The sequence below is a fragment of the Oryzias latipes genome, chromosome 11, assembly GCF_002234675.1.
Source record: "Oryzias latipes chromosome 11, ASM223467v1".
Lineage (NCBI taxonomy): Eukaryota > Metazoa > Chordata > Actinopteri > Beloniformes > Adrianichthyidae > Oryzias > Oryzias latipes.
The window spans coordinates 26,161,002-26,180,946 of record NC_019869.2 but is presented as its reverse complement, the minus strand read 5'-3'; the positions used below and the strand labels follow the sequence as shown (position 1 = coordinate 26,180,946).

At 45.1% G+C, this 19,945-nt stretch overlaps 1 protein-coding gene across 2 annotated transcripts in view; it reads right to left on the bottom strand.

Annotated features, from left to right (window-relative positions):
- Positions 1–2: 2 nt before the first annotated feature.
- The window catches only part of LOC101173205 (hippocalcin-like protein 1), a 43,281-nt gene continuing 23,338 nt past the window's right edge, over positions 3–19,945 (bottom strand). Inside the window, exons 1-5 of one of the 2 annotated variants that reach the window (XM_020701795.2) lie at positions 17,624–17,646; positions 12,489–12,657; positions 10,263–10,544; positions 6,311–6,416; positions 3–1,843 (exon numbers count right to left, since the gene is read on the bottom strand). In XM_020701795.2, the coding sequence (XP_020557454.1) occupies positions 1,746–1,843; positions 6,311–6,416; positions 10,263–10,544; positions 12,489–12,584 (582 nt within the window). In that variant the 5' untranslated portion in view covers positions 12,585–12,657; positions 17,624–17,646 and the 3' untranslated portion in view covers positions 3–1,745. Of the gene's footprint in view, positions 1,844–6,310; positions 6,417–10,262; positions 10,545–12,488; positions 12,658–17,623; positions 17,647–19,945 lie in introns of those variants that run through there. The other variant, XM_004086566.4, reaches the window with a different exon arrangement.

Sequence of the window (19,945 nt, the reverse complement as noted above, 5' to 3'; positions counted from 1 at the left end):
AGCTTTTTGAAACACAGGTATATTTTGATATCAGGTCTAACAGAACAAACATGGCCTCCTCACCTGAGGTTTTCATGCAACAGAAAAATGTTGAGGGAAGAAGAAGGAGACTTATTTTTCGAACACAAGATCAGTTCAGTTCATCAAGAGGCAGTGAGTAAGAATAGGTTTGACAATAGGAGTAACAACTGTTGTTTTGGTTCCTACCAGCAGAAGGCAGTGACACTCCAGAAAACCCAAAGCAGAGCTGCAGCTGCTTACCAAGGTCCAGCTCAAATGTTTGGTGTCGCTTTATTTGAATGTGGCATGAATGCAGCGGCTCCAGGACAGCTCTAAAGTCAGCTGCTCACATACATGCAGATACTCTACTTTAAGAAATTACATGTTTTAGTCCCCGAGGTACAATATTTATACATAAAGAAACACATGGAGAATAAAAAGAGCAGAGGAGGGTCAGACTGGCAGAGCTGCATCCAGTGATTTGAAGGGGTTTTATTTCACCTTGAACACCTGCTGAGTGCATTTATTTCCCATTAAAGATCATCTTGATTCCTTGACATTGGTGCTGCAGATAATGTCTGTACTGATTTCTATCAATTCAACTTTTGCTTGTTTACCATGAAAATGATTGTTTTTAAAAAGATTTATCCATAAAAGCTTTGGAGGATTGAGAAAGCCCTTGGTGAGTTCTGTGTGTCAGAGGAAAAGCACAGAGGGACGGCATTGCTCCTAAAGTTGGACATGTAGAGGGGCTGCAGAGATGCAGCTGAGCGTAAACTGTCATTAAAGTCGCTGCGTCTGATTTTTATACGGTCATGCATTATAGAGACAGATTACAACTATCTTACTTGTACTTTTCTATTATAAAGTGATACTTTCAAATTAAGAAACACATCAACAGAATACTGTAAAAGTTAGCCTCAAGCATACACTTTGTGTTCTCATGCACACACACACACACCGACATTCGGATCAAGTGCACCTCATAGGCGAAGTCTAAACCCAAACCCACGACTGGTGTCGCTGATCAAATGCATCGTAGAATCCTTCATCTTCTGAAAGTCCGTCTCCTCCACCCCGGAGCAGAACATTTCTCTCTCTGGGTAATGTAAACTGGAATGTGACGATGTAAAAACCACAACAATAAGAATGAAAACAAGTAAATCATATGTACAAAAAAGAAAATGCTTTCTGATGAAAAGAAAATGCCAGTAGTTCAAAAAACCTGAAGGGATCTTCGGCCTTCTTTTTTATACAGCAGTAAAATCCCATGGAAGCCCCGCCCCTTCCTTCACCCTGCCCCCACATCCGTATCCCACCAGGAAGCTACATAATACTGCTTTTGAATGCCAGAGAGTACATGCCACGCAGGATAAGACGGCGACGGAAACTTCATCGTAGGATGCACGCAGACCTACAGTATATACAAGATATCCATGTGTGTTAGAGGAGAACCGCAGCCGTTCATCCAGCTGAAGAAACATCCGACCTTCGTGACACGAGGACACAGAAGTCCGGGAGGTCAGCGCCTCTTCAGACTGATTGAGAAGTGCATGGACGTCCCTTCACTCTTCCATTTGTAAAAGCAAAACGTCTTCCTCATTCCTATTAGAACCTCCACAAAACTACAACAAGAAAGTAGATGACATGAGAGATGTGAACCATCATGCATTGATTTGAGTGACTTAGTAGCATCACGCAGATAGGAGGAGGACAAGAAAAATCAGGCTTGGAAAGGGGCGTGTTCAGAACTGGGAGGCCGAGCTGGGGTCACACTGGAGTAGCCGGACGATGGAGGGGTCACTTTTGGCACCTTTGATAAACTCTTCAAGGGATAACTTGCCTGCAGACACATGAGATGAGAAAAGAGAAATGAAATCCAAAAGTGCAGTTATTGTTTCCAGACATGCTGATACCCTGAAAGTCTGACTGCCACAAGCCGCCTTCACACTTGCTTCAGGCTCTTGCTTTGGATCGTGTTGCATTTTCAAACTAAAAGTGGATGTTGAGCTAAGAAATAGCTCATTGAAGCCATAGATGATGGCGATATGAAGCCGCGAGCGATGACATCACCAGCAGCTTAAAGGAAGCGCGCTCTTTAATGGCTCCATAAATTCATGCTGTTAATCTCACACAGCGGCTCTACCATCTGTGCCGACACACTTGGTTCAGAGGTGACGTGAAAACAAGATGACACACATTTGTGCTGCAGTCTTTCCCTTTCAAGGCTCGTGAACAAACACTGTTACATGTCACATGAGCCTTTTATCTGGGGTGGCAAAGGGGAGGGGGCAGATGTCCTTGGCGGTGGGGGAATAAGAGGATGCACAGTATGAAGAAAGGAACATCTATGGATTCAACAAATGATGTTCCACCATCCATCCATGCATCCATCCATTCATGCATCCATCCATCCATCCATCCATCCATCCTTCCCTCCCTCCCTCCATCCATCCATCCATCCATCATCCATGCATCCATCCATCCATCCATCCATCCATCCATCCATCCATCCATCATCCATCCATCCGTCCATCCACCATCCATGCATCCATCCATCCATCCATCCATCATCCATGCATCCATGCATCCATCCATCCATCCATCCATCCATCCATCCATCCATGCATCCATCCATCCATCCATGCATCCATCCATCCATCCATCCATCCATCCATCTATCCATCCATCCATCATCCATGCAACCATCCATCCATTCATCCATGCATCCATCCATCCATCTATCCATCCATCCATCATCCATGCATCCATCCATCCATCCATCCATCATCCATGCATGCATCCATCCATCCATCCATCCATCCATTCATCCATGCATCCATCCATCCATCCATCTATCCATCCATCCATCATCCATGCATCCATCCATCCATCCATCCATCATCCATGCATCCATCCATCCATCCATGCATCCATCCATCCATCCATCCATCCATCCATTCATCCATGCATCCATCCATCCATCCATCCATCCATCCATCCATCCATCCATCATCCATGCATCCATCCATCCATTCATGCATCCATCCATCCATCCATCCATCCATCCATCCATCTATCCATCCATCCATCCATCCATCCATCTATCCATCCATCCATCATCCATGCATCCATCCATCCATCCATCCATCATCCATGCATGCATCCATCCATTCATCCATCCATGCATCCATCCATCCATCCATGCATCCATCCATCCATCCATGCATCCATCCATCCATCCATCCATCCATCCATCCATCCATGCATCCATCCATCCATGCATCCATCCATCCATTCATCCATCCATCGATCCATCCATCCATCTATCCATCCATCCATCCATGCATCCATCCATCCATCCATCCATCCATCCATCCATCCATCCATCCATCCATCCATCCATCCATCCATCATCCATCCATCCATCATCCATGCATCCATCCATCCATCCATCATCCATGCATCCATGCATCCATCCATCCATCCATCCATCCATCCATCCATCCATCCATGCATCCATCCATCCATCCATGCATCCATCCATCCATCCATCCATCCATCTATCCATCCATCCATCATCCATGCATCCATCCATCCATTCATCCATGCATCCATCCATCCATCTATCCATCCATCCATCATCCATGCATCCATCCATCCATCCATCCATCATCCATGCATGCATCCATCCATCCATCCATCCATCCATTCATCCATGCATCCATCCATCCATCTATCCATCCATCCATCATCCATGCATCCATCCATCCATCCATCCATCATCCATGCATCCATCCATCCATCCATGCATCCATCCATCCAAAAACCCCAAAACCAATTTTTTCCTGTTCAGGGTTATGGGGGCCACTGGAGCAACCCCCACCCCAGTGAAAAGCAAGATTCACTTTGGACAGTTCTCCAGTCCATCAGCATCATAAAAATGTATTTCTATGATTCTATTTTAAAATTATGCCTGTCCCAACACATCCCTAACAAAAAGTATTCCATTTAAGTGGACTACAAGTTTACAGGCAGTATACTTGAAGTTAACATTTTATTTACCAAGTGTTGTAAACTGGAGAAACTCTTGGCAACTGTAAACGTATTTGGTCTAAGATCTCCATAAGATTTGAATCCATTATTCTGAGTGGATGTCAAAATGATCCTTCCATCTGAATGAGCTGCCTTGTTTTTTTATGCCTGCGTGCACAGATGAGAACGCAGACGAGAGCGCAGATGAAGGTGCAGACAAGAGTGCAGATGAAAGTACAGACGAGAGCGCAGATGATAGCACAGATGAGAGCACAGATGAAAGTGCAGATAAAAGTGTAGACGAAAGTGCAGACGAGAGCGCAGATGAAGGTGCAGGTGAGAGTGCAGACGAGAGCGCAGGTGAGAGTGCAGATGAGAGCGCAGACGAGAGCGCAGACGAGGGTGCAGACAAGAGCACAGATGAAAGTGCAGATGAGAGCGCAGATGAGAGCACAGATGAAAGTGCAGATGAAAGTGTAGACGAAAGTGCAGACGAGAGCGCAGATGAAGGTGCAGGTGAGAGTGCAGACGAGAGCGCAGGTGAGAGTGGTGATGAGAGCGCAGACGAGAGCGCAGACGAGGGTGCAGACAAGAGCACAGATGAAAGTGCAGATGAGAGCGCAGACAAGAGCGCAGGTGAGAGCGCAGATGAGAGTGCAGATGAAAGTGCAGATGAAAGTGTAGACGAAAGTGCAGACGAGAGCGCAGATGAAGGTGCAGGTGAGAGTGCAGACGAGAGCGCAGGTGAGAGTGCAGATGAGAGCGCAGACGAGAGCGCAGGTGAGAGTGCAGATGAGAGCGCAGACGAGAGCGCAGACGAGAGTGCAGACAAGAGTGCAGATGAAAGTACAGATGAAAGTACAGACGAGAGCGCAGATGATAGCACAGATGAGAGCACAGATGAAAGTGCAGATAAAAGTGTAGACGAAAGTGCAGACGAGAGCGCAGATGAAGGTGCAGGTGAGAGTGCAGACGAGAGCGCAGGTGAGAGTGCAGATGAGAGCGCAGACGAGAGCGCAGACGAGGGTGCAGACAAGAGCACAGATGAAAGTGCAGATGAGATGAGAGCGCAGATGAGAGCACAGATGAAAGTGCAGATGAAAGTGTAGACGAAAGTGCAGACGAGAGCGCAGATGAAGGTGCAGGTGAGAGTGCAGACGAGAGCGCAGGTGAGAGTGCAGATGAGAGCGCAGACGAGAGCGCAGACGAGGGTGCAGACAAGAGCACAGATGAAAGTGCAGATGAGAGCGCAGACAAGAGCGCAGGTGAGAGCGCAGATGAGAGTGCAGATGAAAGTGCAGATGAAAGTGTAGACGAAAGTGCAGACGAGAGCGCAGATGAAGGTGCAGGTGAGAGTGCAGACGAGAGCGCAGGTGAGAGCGCAGGTGAGAGCGCAGACGAGAGCGCAGACGAGAGTGCAGACGAGAGCGCAGACAAGAGTGCAGATGAAAGTACAGATGAAAGTACAGACGAGAGCGCAGATGATAGCACAGATGAGAGCACAGATGAAAGTGCAGATAAAAGTGTAGACGAAAGTGCAGACGAGAGCGCAGATGAAGGTGCAGGTGAGAGTGCAGACGAGAGCGCAGGTGAGAGTGCAGATGAGAGCGCAGACGAGAGCGCAGACGAGGGTGCAGACAAGAGCACAGATGAAAGTGCAGATGAGAGCGCAGATGAGAGCACAGATGAAAGTGCAGATGAAAGTGTAGACGAAAGTGCAGACGAGAGCGCAGATGAAGGTGCAGGTGAGAGTGCAGACGAGAGCGCAGGTGAGAGTGCAGATGAGAGCGCAGGTGAGAGCGCAGACGAGGGTGCAGACAAGAGCACAGATGAAAGTGCAGATGAGAGCGCAGACAAGAGCGCAGGTGAGAGCGCAGATGAGAGTGCAGATGAAAGTGCAGATGAAAGTGTAGACGAAAGTGCAGACGAGAGCGCAGATGAAGGTGCAGGTGAGAGTGCAGACGAGAGCGCAGGTGAGAGCGCAGGTGAGAGCGCAGACGAGAGCGCAGACGAGAGTGCAGACGAGAGCGCAGATGAAAGTGTCGATGGGAGCGCAGACGAGAGCGCAGAGGAGAGTGCAGACGAGAGCGCAGATGAAAGTGCAGATGAGAGCGCAGACGAGAGCGCAGACGAGAGCGCAGAGGAGAGTGCAGACGAGAGCGCGGATGAAAGTGCAGACAAGATTGCAGACGAAAGCGCAGACGATAGTGCAGATGAGAGCGACGAGAGTGCATCTATTACACACCCCACCCCCACCCCGAGCTCTTCCGCTCACCATCATTATTCAGATCCATTTGCCTGAAGATCTTATCCGTCCTCTTCTCTGGCGTGGATTCATCCTCTGGCATCTTCATCACAGATGACACCATTTTGTAGATAGCCTGAAAGACAGTAAATTCCAGCAGGACCATCAGGATGGCTCAGACCCCAGCTCACCCTGAACCTGATCTGCTGTAGCTGTGGAGATGTTCACCAGCAGCCTCGCTCCCAGGGCCGCATTTCATACATGCCCGCTGCCTTTGATGCCAAAAGCTGCTTCCTAGACAGATTTTTCATGAATATCCCTGCAGGATCAGCTCGTCAGCTCATCATATCATAGAGGACATGACATACATGTGCTAGCAGGATGTGTGCGTGTGTGTTTGTGGTGGATGCACACAAAGGAGCTTAGACCATTGATCTGATGCATCTCATCTGCTGAGCCACGGAGCTCCTCCTGTCCCCTGACAGCATTAAATTAACCTCTGCAAGTGAGCCAGGAAGAGCTCAGTCTCAACGGGTCTCAGTTACAGATCCAGAATCAGCTCATGAGCCCATTCCTCAGGAGTCTTGGGCGCAGAACTGACTGGACATTTCTGTCCCAGAGGCAGCCAGTGATAGGAGGGTAACCTGCAGGAGGCTCATCCTCCTGTTCATCAGAGCACAGCTGCTCCTCAAACAGAAGGAGCAGCTGGAGACAAATGTGGGTCCAGGAGGCTGAAGTTCTGACCATAAAACTCTTTCAGCCTCACGACATAAAGGATGCAGTGAGGTCTGCAGCCCAAACTACACCAGGTCAGTTAGAGAAACATGTCATCCTAGCGGCTGATGATGTATTCAAAACCCTAAACTTCATAAACTGGAACTTTTCATGTGTTTTAGATTTGTTTTTTAACTTCATGGGTCGGTTTATATAGTAAGTTTAGTCTGAAAAGAGATTTTTTTCTAACCAAACTGTGTTCATGCAGAGATGCAGAAGCATGGAGTGAGGTGGAATTCTGACCGGATTTTTAAACATTGTATTGTAAATATTACAGTTAATTGCAATGAATGACAGTATGCACATCAGGATGTTTGGTTCTCAAATGTCTCCACACTGATGTTGTATTATTAAGAAATGTTTCATGTTGTAAACAATGCACACATTTAACCTGTGATCCCAGACACGTGACCTGGGACACGTTCTACCTACAGGACGTTAGACAAATACATGTTGTTAAGAGAAGCTTTTAAATGCTCGGAGAATATTCTGAGATAATCAGCCACCAATCAGGAAGGACATGACGTTTATTGACTTCAAAAAATAAACAGTGATAGGGAGGGAAAAATTATAATCTACTTCCTCCTTCCTCCTTCCTTGAAGGGCTTTTCCCTTCAGGGTCTCCACAGCCAATCAGCTTCCTCCGTCTGTCTCCTGCATCCTCTAACAGCAGCTACCTTCATGTCTTCCTTCTCTGCATCCAGAAACCTCCTCTCTGGTCTTCCTCTAGACCTCTGGCAGTGCTAAACTGAGCCTCTTTCTACCAATAGGATCAACGTCTCTCCTCTGGACATGTCCCAACAATCTCAGTCTGACTTTGTCTCCAGAACCTCCAACATGGGCTGTCCCTCTGATGTCCTCATTCCTGATACTATACTCTTAACCTATCCAAAGGAACAACATAAATCACCTGCTGGAAATCATTTTCATTTTGGAAATCTGTAATACTATTATATATAATATTTTAAATCAATAAGATTGCCATATTGTTGCCTTTCACTGATTTAGAACGCTACAGTGCATGAAAACATCTGGAGACTTAATGGAACACCAAATAAAACAGTCATGTGATGTCTCTGGTTTGGTCAGTGATGTTGAACGACGTTGCCAAACAAATTTAGGAACGCTCCAGAACACAAGTTTGATCTTGTATAAAGTGCCTAGGATAGCACAAGGGTTGTGCTATCCTTGCGTGTCAAAAGATTCATAACCCCTGTTGTAACAGTAAAATCTGTCAACACAAGAGTCCTTCAGCTCTCAACTGTTTGCTCAGGACAAGTTAAAAAATAAAAGAAAAGCTTTAATTTTGAAACAGAATAGAAAATATCAGAACTTTTCCTGTTCAGTGACCTGCAATTCTTCCTTTCCATCATTCCATTGCCTTTATCAAAAAACGGAATAAAATACACACCTTTCAGCAGCACAGACTCAAATGAGGACATGGCATCAACACCCAGCAGCAGCAACCCCCCCCGATGTTTCACCTCCCATTTTCAGGTCATAACTTAAGCAGGACCTGACATCAGATAGAAACTTTGGTGATATCTGCTGCCTCTATAACGAACAGCAACAGATTTTACCCTCTCAGCCAATCAGGACAGCCCGCTCACTCCTGCCACTCAGTTACACAATGATGCCCCGCCCCCCCTAACGTAACCTCCACGAGCTCTGAAATAATCCTGACGTTCTGCAGACTCAGGGATAAACTCTGTTAAATTTAACATGCTAATCCATGACAACCATTATTCACACACATGCACGCACACACACACAAACACACACACAGGCTCACCCCCACACACACACACACACAAACACACACAAACACTCACGCACACACGCACGCACACAGACACACCAGAGATGTTCAGAAAATGTTTAGCATGAGGCTCTCAAACCTTTATTATGTTACCAGTGACCTAAACATGACCCCACTTGGTCTGATCAACTGCATTTATTTGGCTATGAAAACTATGAAGCAAACATCTGAGTTCACAGTTCTACTGCTACTCTATATGGCCTTTAATTTGAAATTAACAGAACTGCAGTTTGGTGTCTCCAGAACCATAAACGTGGGCTCCAACTTTAAAGGTTCTTCAGAATTGGATCTCTCTTCGCGTTTCTTTCTTGGTTTATGCAGATCAGAGAGTTGAAGACTGTGGATTCAGATCCACTTTTGTTGCTCAGAAAATTCTGAAAAATGTTCCCTTAATTATTATCACTTGAATATTTTACAAATTCTGGTCCGTATTTCCCAGATTCTGTTGGGTCCTGTCAGCTTTCAGCAGCTGTATTGTTCAAGTGTTCTGCTTCTTTGGTCCAGTTTTCAAGCCTTGAACTGGTTGCTGCAGCAACACTGATGTCTCTCTGGACTGAAGCCTGATAAGAGATCTTTACAAAGCCAAGGTACTGGTTCATACATGTGTGGGTTTTGATTCTAAATTGTCCCTTGGTGTGACTGAGAGAGTACGGGTGAGTGATTGAAAGTCCAGCTTTCAGTTTAGGAGGCGTGAGAAACAGACAGGACAGGAAGCTGTTCTGCAGGCTTCCCTTCTTCATGAAGGACCAGGGAGATGAAGACGCTCTCAGTGATGTTCTGCTGCTGGAAGTTCCAGCTGCCGCTCTGGAGGGGGCGGGGCTTCAGGTAGACAGGTGCTGGCGAGCTGATCCGGCTGTACAATCTGTGCAGTCAATGTTTTATTCTTTTGTCTTTGTTTAAAACTCACTTACTGTGTGTGAGCCTGGGTGTGTGTGAGAGCCTGTGTGTGTGTGTGAGCCTATGTGTGTGAGCCTGTGTGTGCGTGTGTTTTTCTTCATATGGTGGCACCACAACCTGACAGCTTCTGTTTGCATCGTCAGAAAAGCCAGAAGTTGTATTCCAGGAAGATCTTGGAGCTAGGTTTGAACCACCCCCACCCCACTATCTTTGAACAAACGAATAAAGAAAAAAGGACTTGTTTGACCTCATGGTGGCAAAATCCACCTAAATGATCCAATAAAATCTTAGGAAAATGCAGAATAAAACAGCATTTCCAAATCTGGAATTTTATACTCACGCTACAAAAAGAATAAAATTCCCCCAAAAAACAAACTTTTCTTTCCTTTGAGGGTCCAAAATAGAAACAGTAAAAACCCAAGTTCCCTCAGGAGGGCTTCCCTGTTTAAGGGCATAAAGGGAACAAAAGGTGAAGTTGCTCCCACAGCTCACCTGGACAATCTCCAGCATCTCCTCACGGCTGATGTACCCGTTTCCATCCAGGTCATACATGCTGAAGGCCCATTTCAGCTTCTGCTCCAGCTTCCCACGTGACGTCACGCTCAACGCGATGATGAACTCCCGGAAGTCTATCGTCCCGTCACCGTTGGTATCAAAAGTTCGGAAGACATGCTCTGCAAACTTGGAGGCATCGCCGTAGGGGAAGAAATTGGCGTATATTTTCTTAAACTCCTCCACATTCAAGGTTCCACTGGGACAATCCTTCAAGAACCCCTGAGACAAAAACAAGAACATGACAATTTCAGGCATTTCTTTTTCTAGTACTTATCCTTCAGATGAGACAGCCCAAAGGAACATTGCTGACCAGTGATTTTAGGAAAAAGCTTTGTCTTAAATGTAGACAGTTTGATATTAAAACATCCCTTTTAGATCCGCTTTCCAGATCAGAGCGGTAAAAGTCATCCGGGTCTGGCAAAAGAAAAGCTCTTTTTCTTTTTCAGACCTTCAGGATCAGGAGGGGACAAAGTCACCAAAGCTGCAGATATGCAGTAAGATGTTTTCACTGAATGAAGGGCCAGAATCCACATGGCCAAACTCTGGATGAAACTTTTTTCTTTGACATTTCCTGGGCTGACAGGGAACATCAGTGTTTAGTGAAGCTTTCCGACTGGAGTCCAGATTTACAACCAATAAATCCTCAGATGAAAGACAAGCTCCATAAACACTGAGAGGCTGCTCAACGTCCTGTGGAGTCTGTGTCCCATTTCCAGCCGTTAAGCTGGAATCTGATCACCGTCGGTGACCGCGGGTCACAGGTCAAAAGGATGGAGGGGAGGGGAGGGGGGGTTAACCTCCACAGCCGCTTCTAGAATCCCCTCAGACTAAAGCGTGCACAACGCAATGAAACAATCTTTAAACTTCATGCAGTCTAATGCAGTTTGGAAGAAAACCTGAGCAGGAATGATAGTAAAACCTCAGAGAGACGAACCCAGTTCAAGACAGAAACTATTTAGTGCTTTAGGGGCTATTTCAGCAGGACTTTTTCTTTTTTTCTTTACATACTTTAGCCTAAGTTTGAATATTTGTCTGAAACAAGCAGTTTTTAGTTTTCATGTGGTCTAGTATTTTTTGAAAAATAACCAGCAGAACCAACTGCAGAGCAACTGTTCAGAAACTGAATGAACTCATTTACACTGATAAATAAAACAGTCAGTCAATGATTACCATTAAATGCCCTTTAAATAGGATTGCTGAAGGGCCTGTCTGAGGATGGATATCCTTTAGCAGCTGAAGACGTTGGAGTTATTGACTGTGACTCTCTGCTGTTGGTTGTGTTGCATAATTAAAGAAACCAGTTTGCTCTTTCTGCATTTGTCCGTTTGTGTTCATGTGTGGAATGTTTTCTATCATTTAGTTTAGATGCTGCTTTCTTCCTTCCATGAGATGAGGACGGATGTGTGTGCTGTATCTGAGAGTAACGCCAACCCCCTCCCAGAAAGAATGATAACGGCGAATCCAGGATGAGGTCAGGCAGTGGCGGTGCTTCATCATTTCAAGGACTGATCCAAGGCAGAGGGAAGGGTGGATGTGCTCTGACACTGACGGAGACACCTCAAGGACCATGATCCTCCAGGAGAAGCAAGAACCCTTAGACTCTCATTTGAATGTATTATTAATATTTGATGCAGAAGATGTATGATATTTAAACAACAGGAATCTCTATCTGTTCTCATTCTGACTTTTACTGTCAAAGATGACGAGAAAGATCAGCAGGAATCTATCTGACATGTTCAGAGTGGGCGTGTACTTGTATCCCCCCACCCATCCAATATTGGGTAAATGGTGGAGAACACTATGGGTTGGTCAACAGTCCACCTCAGGGCCACGGAGAGGCCACACGGCCACTTTCTAACAGAAATGAATCAATCTAACATGCATCTCATTGGACATCTTTTTTGGTTTAGAAGGACGTTATACCTCTAATAACCTTGTATAGGAGAGCAGAAGCAGGTTTGTGTTTTCATAGATCCATTCTGATACATATAAGTATTTATTTACTTTAACACAGTCAGGGTTGCAGCATTGACAGTTCTGTCTGTGAGAATCTCTTTCCCTGTTTGGGCTTTAGATGGACTAAAGTTAGCGTTACTCTGCTACAGCTCCTTGCAATCCAAAGCTCTCCCTCCTGTGGTGTTACATTCAGGGCTCTGGCCGTACCTTGTACCACTCCTGCAGCTCATGGTCAGAAAACTCTGTGTTCTCCCGGAGGTCCTGCAGCATCTCTGGCCGTAGCTTGCTGTTCTGCTTCCCCATGGTGATGGGACAGGCTTCACGGTTTCCTCGACAACGGGGATGTTCACAGCCCAGGCCAAGGCTCTTTTCACATCTGCCGGTCAAATAGAGAAGGTCGGTGAAGGCTAGCAATATGAAAAATGCTGTATACTTAGACAGCGCTTTTCTAGCTTCAAAGTGGTTTACAGTGACCGTCCCATTCACCCACACACAGTCACACACTTATGACGTCAGTGTTGACAGTGACGCCGACCTTTAACAGGAGCAATGTGGTTCAGTGTCTTGCCCAAGGACACTTCGACACATGGGCAGGCAAGGCCGGAACCAAACCTGTAACCTTCTGATCAGAGATGGGTGCTCCTCCTCTGTACCACGGCCGCGTGCAGACGAACACAGATGAAGAAAAGTGCTGACTACACAGAAACGAATGTACAAAACGACAGAGAGACATTCTTGAACTCAAAAGATCAAACTCGTTTCTTTCATTCTTGAATTTCTGCAGAAGCTGATCAATGAAGTGAAATAGAAAAGTTGTCATACGAATAATCTTCAAAGTTTTAGAGGATGTGTTCAACTGTTACAGGACTGTGTTTGAAACACATGACTTGACGCTGGTTACCAAGTGTTGAAGCATGACTGCTGCCATACGTGCTGTACTCCTGAGTCCAGTCTCACATCAAGCCCAGAGGTCAGTGGTGGGAGGCGGTTTACATCTCCTAATCATCGTCTCAGCTGCCATCACAGAGATCAGATTATGTCATGAAACCACTCTGCTTTTCATCGTCTGAAACCACAACATGCAGCTTCCAACACACGGTGTTCATGCCCATCTATGACCAATGAGTGTCTGTGCATGTGTACATACAAGCATGCTGTACGTGCTCATGTGCATGTGTGTGTATTTGTGTGTGCGTGCACACATGAACGGCTAAGTTCATTTAGCTTTTAGAAGAAAACTCAACATTTTGAGCAATTATTTAAGCTTCTAAATTTGATTGTGACCTGAAAGATTTAGCTTCATTTTTGGACCATTTGATGAATTGGACCAACATTGAAAACATGGAGAGAGCTTAAAAACCGTCAGATTTCTTTGACCTGGATGGTTTTCAGTAAACAAACTGAATGTTTGTCCATAACTGAATTGAAATCCAGTCTTGTGGCCCCTGCCTCTTTCTTCCACATTAAAGATATCAGAGTTTTTGAAAATGTACACCAACATTGATCTGAATCACTGTCAGTTGAATTCTCTCTGAACCCACTTGAATGAAAGTTTCAGAAATGTTGAACAGCTTCCCTCAGGGTTCCATCACTACAACTTAAAGTCATAAATGTTCAGGATAAATGATGCTTCGGGGCAAAATTGGGCTTTAAGAAGAGAAAACTGTAGGACTTGAGTCCTTTTTTCTGTAAGGCATGTACAGATGCGGCCACAGTGACTGACCTCCAGCATGGCCAGCATAATGACACAAATGTTGGATGGGAACAAGCGCAGGTCTGTTTGTGTGATAATGTCTGTGATTCATGAGGGGTGCACTGTGTGGGTGTCACAGGGGTTTAAGGGGCTATTTCAGTGCCAAACCCACACGCTGTCCCGCCTCAATAAGATCAGACTGATGTCCCCCCGTCCCAGAGGCACTGGAGGGAGTAATGGTGCCACTTTCCAGTCTACAGAAAGGCTGCTGGTTTCTCCATTTCTGGGCTGAATTGGTCAAACGTGCACGCATGGAGGAAGCTGCTTTTCTTCACAATATTGTCCTACGAGTCTTTAAGGAGGATGTGAACTACAGTTTTACTTTAGATCCAAATGAATAGGTTTAAAAATCCTTCCGCACACACTGTTTAGGCAGAGTGAAAAGCTCAGTTTCACAGATGGGTAAATGTCTGGATCCTCCATCCTCAACCGGGACCACAGACTGAAGTATTTGGTGTAACGATGCTCTAATGTTTCTGAGTCAGGCTCAGACTCTGAAGCTGGGACCTCAATGGAGGCGACCTACTGACACTTCCTGAAGTTACAGAACTTTCTGCACCAAATAACCGAGCTGAGTATAAATTTGAATAAAGTCATGCATAATATATACTTCAAAGTTTTGTCTTGGTTTGAAAGAATGCGTGAGGATGGCTGTCAGATAAATGCATCTAGACATTAAAGAAAAACACAATTATAAACAACAAACCACAACAAGAATCAAGTTTCTCATGCACGAGGGAGAGGAGCAAATGTGTTGGAAAAGGTCCACCACGTTTCTCTTCTCAAAGGTCTGCCTCTCCCTGTGCTGCTTTTATTAAGAACACAAGAAGGAGGTAACATTTTCAAGACAAAGAGGAAAAGTTCATTAGGGGGTGTCATATAATGACCCATTTGGTTGGATTCTAACTTCAAACAGTATCCCTTATCAGCTCAGGACAGTGTGTCGTAAACCCCTCATCCTGGGTGGGAGATGAGAAGCAGATGAACAAACACACAACTGTTTTCAGAAGAGGTCAATCTGAGTTAACATTTAAAGACACGTTTAAACAAATACATTTAAACAATGATAATAATAAAACAATTTCCTTCACAATGGCAAAAAGAAAACCACCCAGTGAAATAGCTGCTTTTTTACCATGGTCCCGGTGAATACTGGATTCTGATTGGCTGTGGTAAAACAAGTGGTAAGAGGTGAATGTTCTCCCTGATCTGATGCTTTATTCAAAACATCGTGATCATCAGCATGTATCGCTGTCCTTTGCTGCTGCAGTTGAAGTCCACCGCACCACATAGGCCGCTTTTTGTGGGAAAAAAAGATCCAAACAGTAAAAAAACAAGAATAAAGTACTAAAAATTGAATGAACTAAGTCATCAGTTAGTTTTGCCTCCATCAGTCCTCCATGCTACACTTTCCCTCCTGCAGACGCAGAGCAGCTTCATCCGGATGCTCTTTGTGAATCAAACACCATTCTTCCTGCAGACTGGTGGGCATTCAGCTTTCTGTCTGAAAGTCAAACAACTCCACAACCATCAGCACCGGCCTCCACACTATTCACATGCCTGACCTCCATGTCCACCAAAGCAACACCGCTGTACAGCGTTTCAGATGACCGGGATCAAAGGATGAGCCAGCTAAAAGGACGAGGTTCTCTCACAAAACCACAACGAACTGATCATAGACTGCAGGATTAGGACGCAAACATTATTTTCCACTGGGCTCTGTGTAGAGAGAAGCACCAACCCCTCACGGACTGTAGGTGTCCTTCCACCTGTGCTCCACAGCCACATCTACACTTTCTGCATTGGTGTTTGGTTCTGCGGCTGCACAGTGACTCAGAGGAAACGGCTACAGTTTACCAGCTGTCCTCTCCAAACTGGAGGATCAACAGTACACACTTCATGGTTTATTAAGGAAAGCCCAGACATGAAGTGCTACCATCAAACATGACAAGCAGAGTCAGGACAGGTAAACATTCAACTACCATCATGATCAAAATACACTGTTTTCATCAGACCATGAAAGACAGATTATGTCTGCATTTGTTCTGTAATCAATTTAGCCTTTCATTTTTTCTTCTTGTTTGTTTCATGATATTCTGGAGAGCCAAAAATACAACAAATTAGTTTTTGTTGTAACTCTATAATTCAGTTCATCTAACCTTTAATTCAGGGGTGTCAAACTCATTTTGGTTTGGGGGCCACATTCAACCCGTCTGATCTCAAGTGGGCCGGACCAGTAGCATAAAAGCAAAATCACTTATGGTCAGCTTGTTATCTGTGGCTTTTTTTTGTTTTGTTGTTGTTTTTTTCTCATTTGGAAAAAATGCCTCAACCAACATGGTACCAAATTACCTTTTATTAAACATTCATTCATTCTGGACTGAGTTAGTGTGACAACACCCACAGCAAACGACCTGCTTCCGGTTCAAACCAAATTACCTCAATTCAGTCGCCATTTTGCTGCGATACAGCCGTCGCCATTTTGGAGACAGAAATTGTCAGTAAGCAGTGATTGATCTGAGTCGGTCAGCGTCTACATTTCCATGACAACCGTTCTGTCCTATCAGGGCTGAGCTCGTTAGAAGACCAAACCCCTTCCACTGAACTACAGATGTTTCAATGCGAGACCGCCTGCTTCTATGGAGGAATCTGAATGGTTGATTTATAATTTGAAAAACTTGAACTACAGAAAAAAAGGTTAGGGTTAGATCCAAGGAATCAGATCCAGAATGGTCATACTGACAACTAAAATGACTGAGGAACAGCTGTGTTCGTTTATAGAAGTCTATGGGATTTCAGCTTCTCTGAGCCAGAAGGTACTTCCTGTTTGGAACGCCAGGGGGGAGGAGTCACTCAGTCCAGTTCTGATTTAAAGTTAATTATAGCATCCATATCCACAGAGATCCATCAAAGTAGTTTAAGGAATTAAAATGAAAGGGTGTAGTTACTTTTAGTTTGTTGAAAATGATTAGCAATCTAATGAAACACTTATGAGTTGATGAGGATCATTTCACAGTCATAGTTGAGTTTCGATGCTGTAATTAAGACAGCAGAACGCTAAAAATGAAAGAGCTTCAGCTTTTTATGTTGAAATGGAGGCAGAAGTTGGAAGTTGTTTTCTTCCATCTCTTCATCCATTTTTATTTTTTTTATTTGGTGCTGATGTGTGCAGTCAGATGGATTTTCTTTTTAATTCTGAAATAAACAAGCTAAACATCTTATTTTGGAAAGAAGAGTGTTTGTTCATAAGGAGTTTGAACAACAGGTTGATGAACCAACGATGAATCCAGAATTTGTGATTGGTAAATCAGCTGCATTGCTATGGGAACACAGTGTTAAGGACTTGATAAGTACATGAAAATGTCAGCCAAACATGTTTACCCGCCTCCATTTACTGAAGTTTAAAGACAAAACTGAAGAGACGGAGAAAGTAAATCAGAAAGAGAAGTCAACCATTAGTTTCCATTGTTTTCCTTAAAGTAAAAAAGCTTTGACGAAACACAAAGAAAAGCAAAGTGAGTAAATCTAAAGCTGTTTCATCCAGAATTACTCTTCAAATCCTCACACACAGATCAGTCGAGCCACAAACCAATCTTAGTCCGTCTGATCTTCTCTGTGAACTCGCCCTCAAATCTCCAGATTTTCCTTCTCATCCCAGCATGGAGTTCTGGAGACTCTCAGAGTCCTTTAATCCCAGTGTGGCCCCCAAAACCACCAGGCCAGCTTCAGTCTGAGACTGTCTTTTTCCCCTCCTGCAGCATCAAACATTAATCTGTCTCTGCCTGTAAGTCGCTGCACAAACATCTGTTCCAGCGTTCCAGAGCAGCTGAGCAGGTCACTGACCCTCAGACTGATGACTGCTGCAAGGAAGACGGGCAGACAGGCAGACAGACAAATGAGCAGACAGGCAGGTAGACAGACGGACAGATGGGCAGACAGACAGATGGACAGTCAGACAGACAGACGGACGGACGATCAGGCAGATAGACAGGCAGATGGACAGGCAGGCAGACAGACGGGCAGAGGGTCAGACAGACAGACCGACGGACAGACAGGAAGATGGACAGACAGGCAGGCAGACAGGCAGACGGACAGACAGGCAGATCAATGGACAGACAGGCAGATGGACAGGCAGGCAGGCAGACGGACGGACGGACAGGCAGCCAGGCAGACAGACAGACGGGCAGCCAGGCATCAATCAATGTCTGACTCTGCCTCTAAAATTAAAAAAAGATTGAAAGGTCCCATTTTTCTCCCCAAGATAATGTATGTAGTTTTGCACTTGTGTGTTTCAAATGTTTTATTCAGCAGATCACCTGTCTGGTTCATTTAAGATAAGATAAGATAGGACTTTATACATTTACGGCTTTCCTCTTAAACGTTTGAGGGATTGTTGCATAAAGTCCAATAGATCTATCAATGTAAAAAGACCATTTAAGAAAACTCTGTTAAGGTTTCATCTTTAATTGTCCCAGTTTTCATTCATGTGGTATTTTATGCATCAAACAGAGGAAACCTGAAGATGGGTCAGAAAACAGGAGCTGCCCCAGTTCCTGCATTTGTAGCCCTCAGCTATGAAGAAGGCGGGTCCAGAGGACAGATCAGGGTTGGTGGAGAGGAGGAGAAAACCACATGATGAACCTAAATTATTTTACAAAAACTGAACTTCATGAGAAAACAGAAAACAACCAAGCAGAGAATGAAGTTACATTCACAAAGTGACCCAGAAACAGCTGAAGGAAGCAGAAAACAGAACAGAATCTCTGAGTGGAGCAGTCATGTCAAAATAAACATCATGTGCTGCATCGATCCTCATGAACCTCAGAAACCTCAGAAGGACAAACACCAACTTCTAAAGCGGCTGCACATCCAGAAGACACAACGTCCTGCCTTCATGAACGACAGCTTTAAGGTGAGCACATTCCTTTTAAGCAGAAGTAACTTCATTTCCTCTGGAGCTGCAGAGACGGGAAGTTCAGGAGACAAACCTCAGAATCTCACAGCTTCATGTCCACAGAGGCCCCTCAAAGTTCCTCCATGGATGTCAGCATGCAGTCAGCATGGAGATGCGTCAGAGAGAACACAGAGACCAGATCTTCTCATCACATGTTCATTCAGGGAGCAGTTGTTATCAATAGCTTCACTTTTTATCATCAATACAAGCATTCTGAATGCTCTGTGACTTTCATTAGGCAGGAGCTCCACTCAGACGACCACCACTTCCAGACTCCCAGGAAGGCCTCCAAAGAAACACTGATCATTTTTCTGCCTGAGCACGGAGAGACTCAGACTTTGAAAATGACCTGTTTGCAAAAATGAGATCAACACAAACGACAGCGACAGCCTTCATGAAAAGGGAAGGAGCTTGTTTCCCTCTGAGCTGCTTTGAGGAAGCTGCTGAAGAGCAAAGACTGCTCATGATCAGAAGCTGCCCCATCACTTTCCTCACAACACTAATTAGATGAAGTCAAGGGAAGCTGAGGATGCAGGATGCACCTCCCACTGCCTCATCTTCAACAGCTCTGTTTATAGCAGCTGAGATGGAGCATCTTCACACCTCCCTCCTCTTCCTCAGTGTCAAATCAATGTCATAAAAGTGAATCCAGCAGCAATATTGCTTTCATTAAGGACTCTCGTCCATCACTAAACGACTGACAACGTGGAAAATGGTGAGATGATGGTCAGAGGATCAGCCCGGGCTTTGGTTTCCCTAACCCTCTGGCTTCTCCTGATTGCTCCAATTGTAGGGGCATTTGGATCTGGTGTCCAAAGGAGTTTTCTTGAAGAAGGAGCCGTAGCGATTTAGGGCTGGCTTTCCCTCCGCCGGTAGGGTGATCTGCATCGCGCTGAGGTGCAGAGGAGAAACGCATGTCTTCACATGGGTGTGCTCACTCCTGTGCTCTGAAGCAGA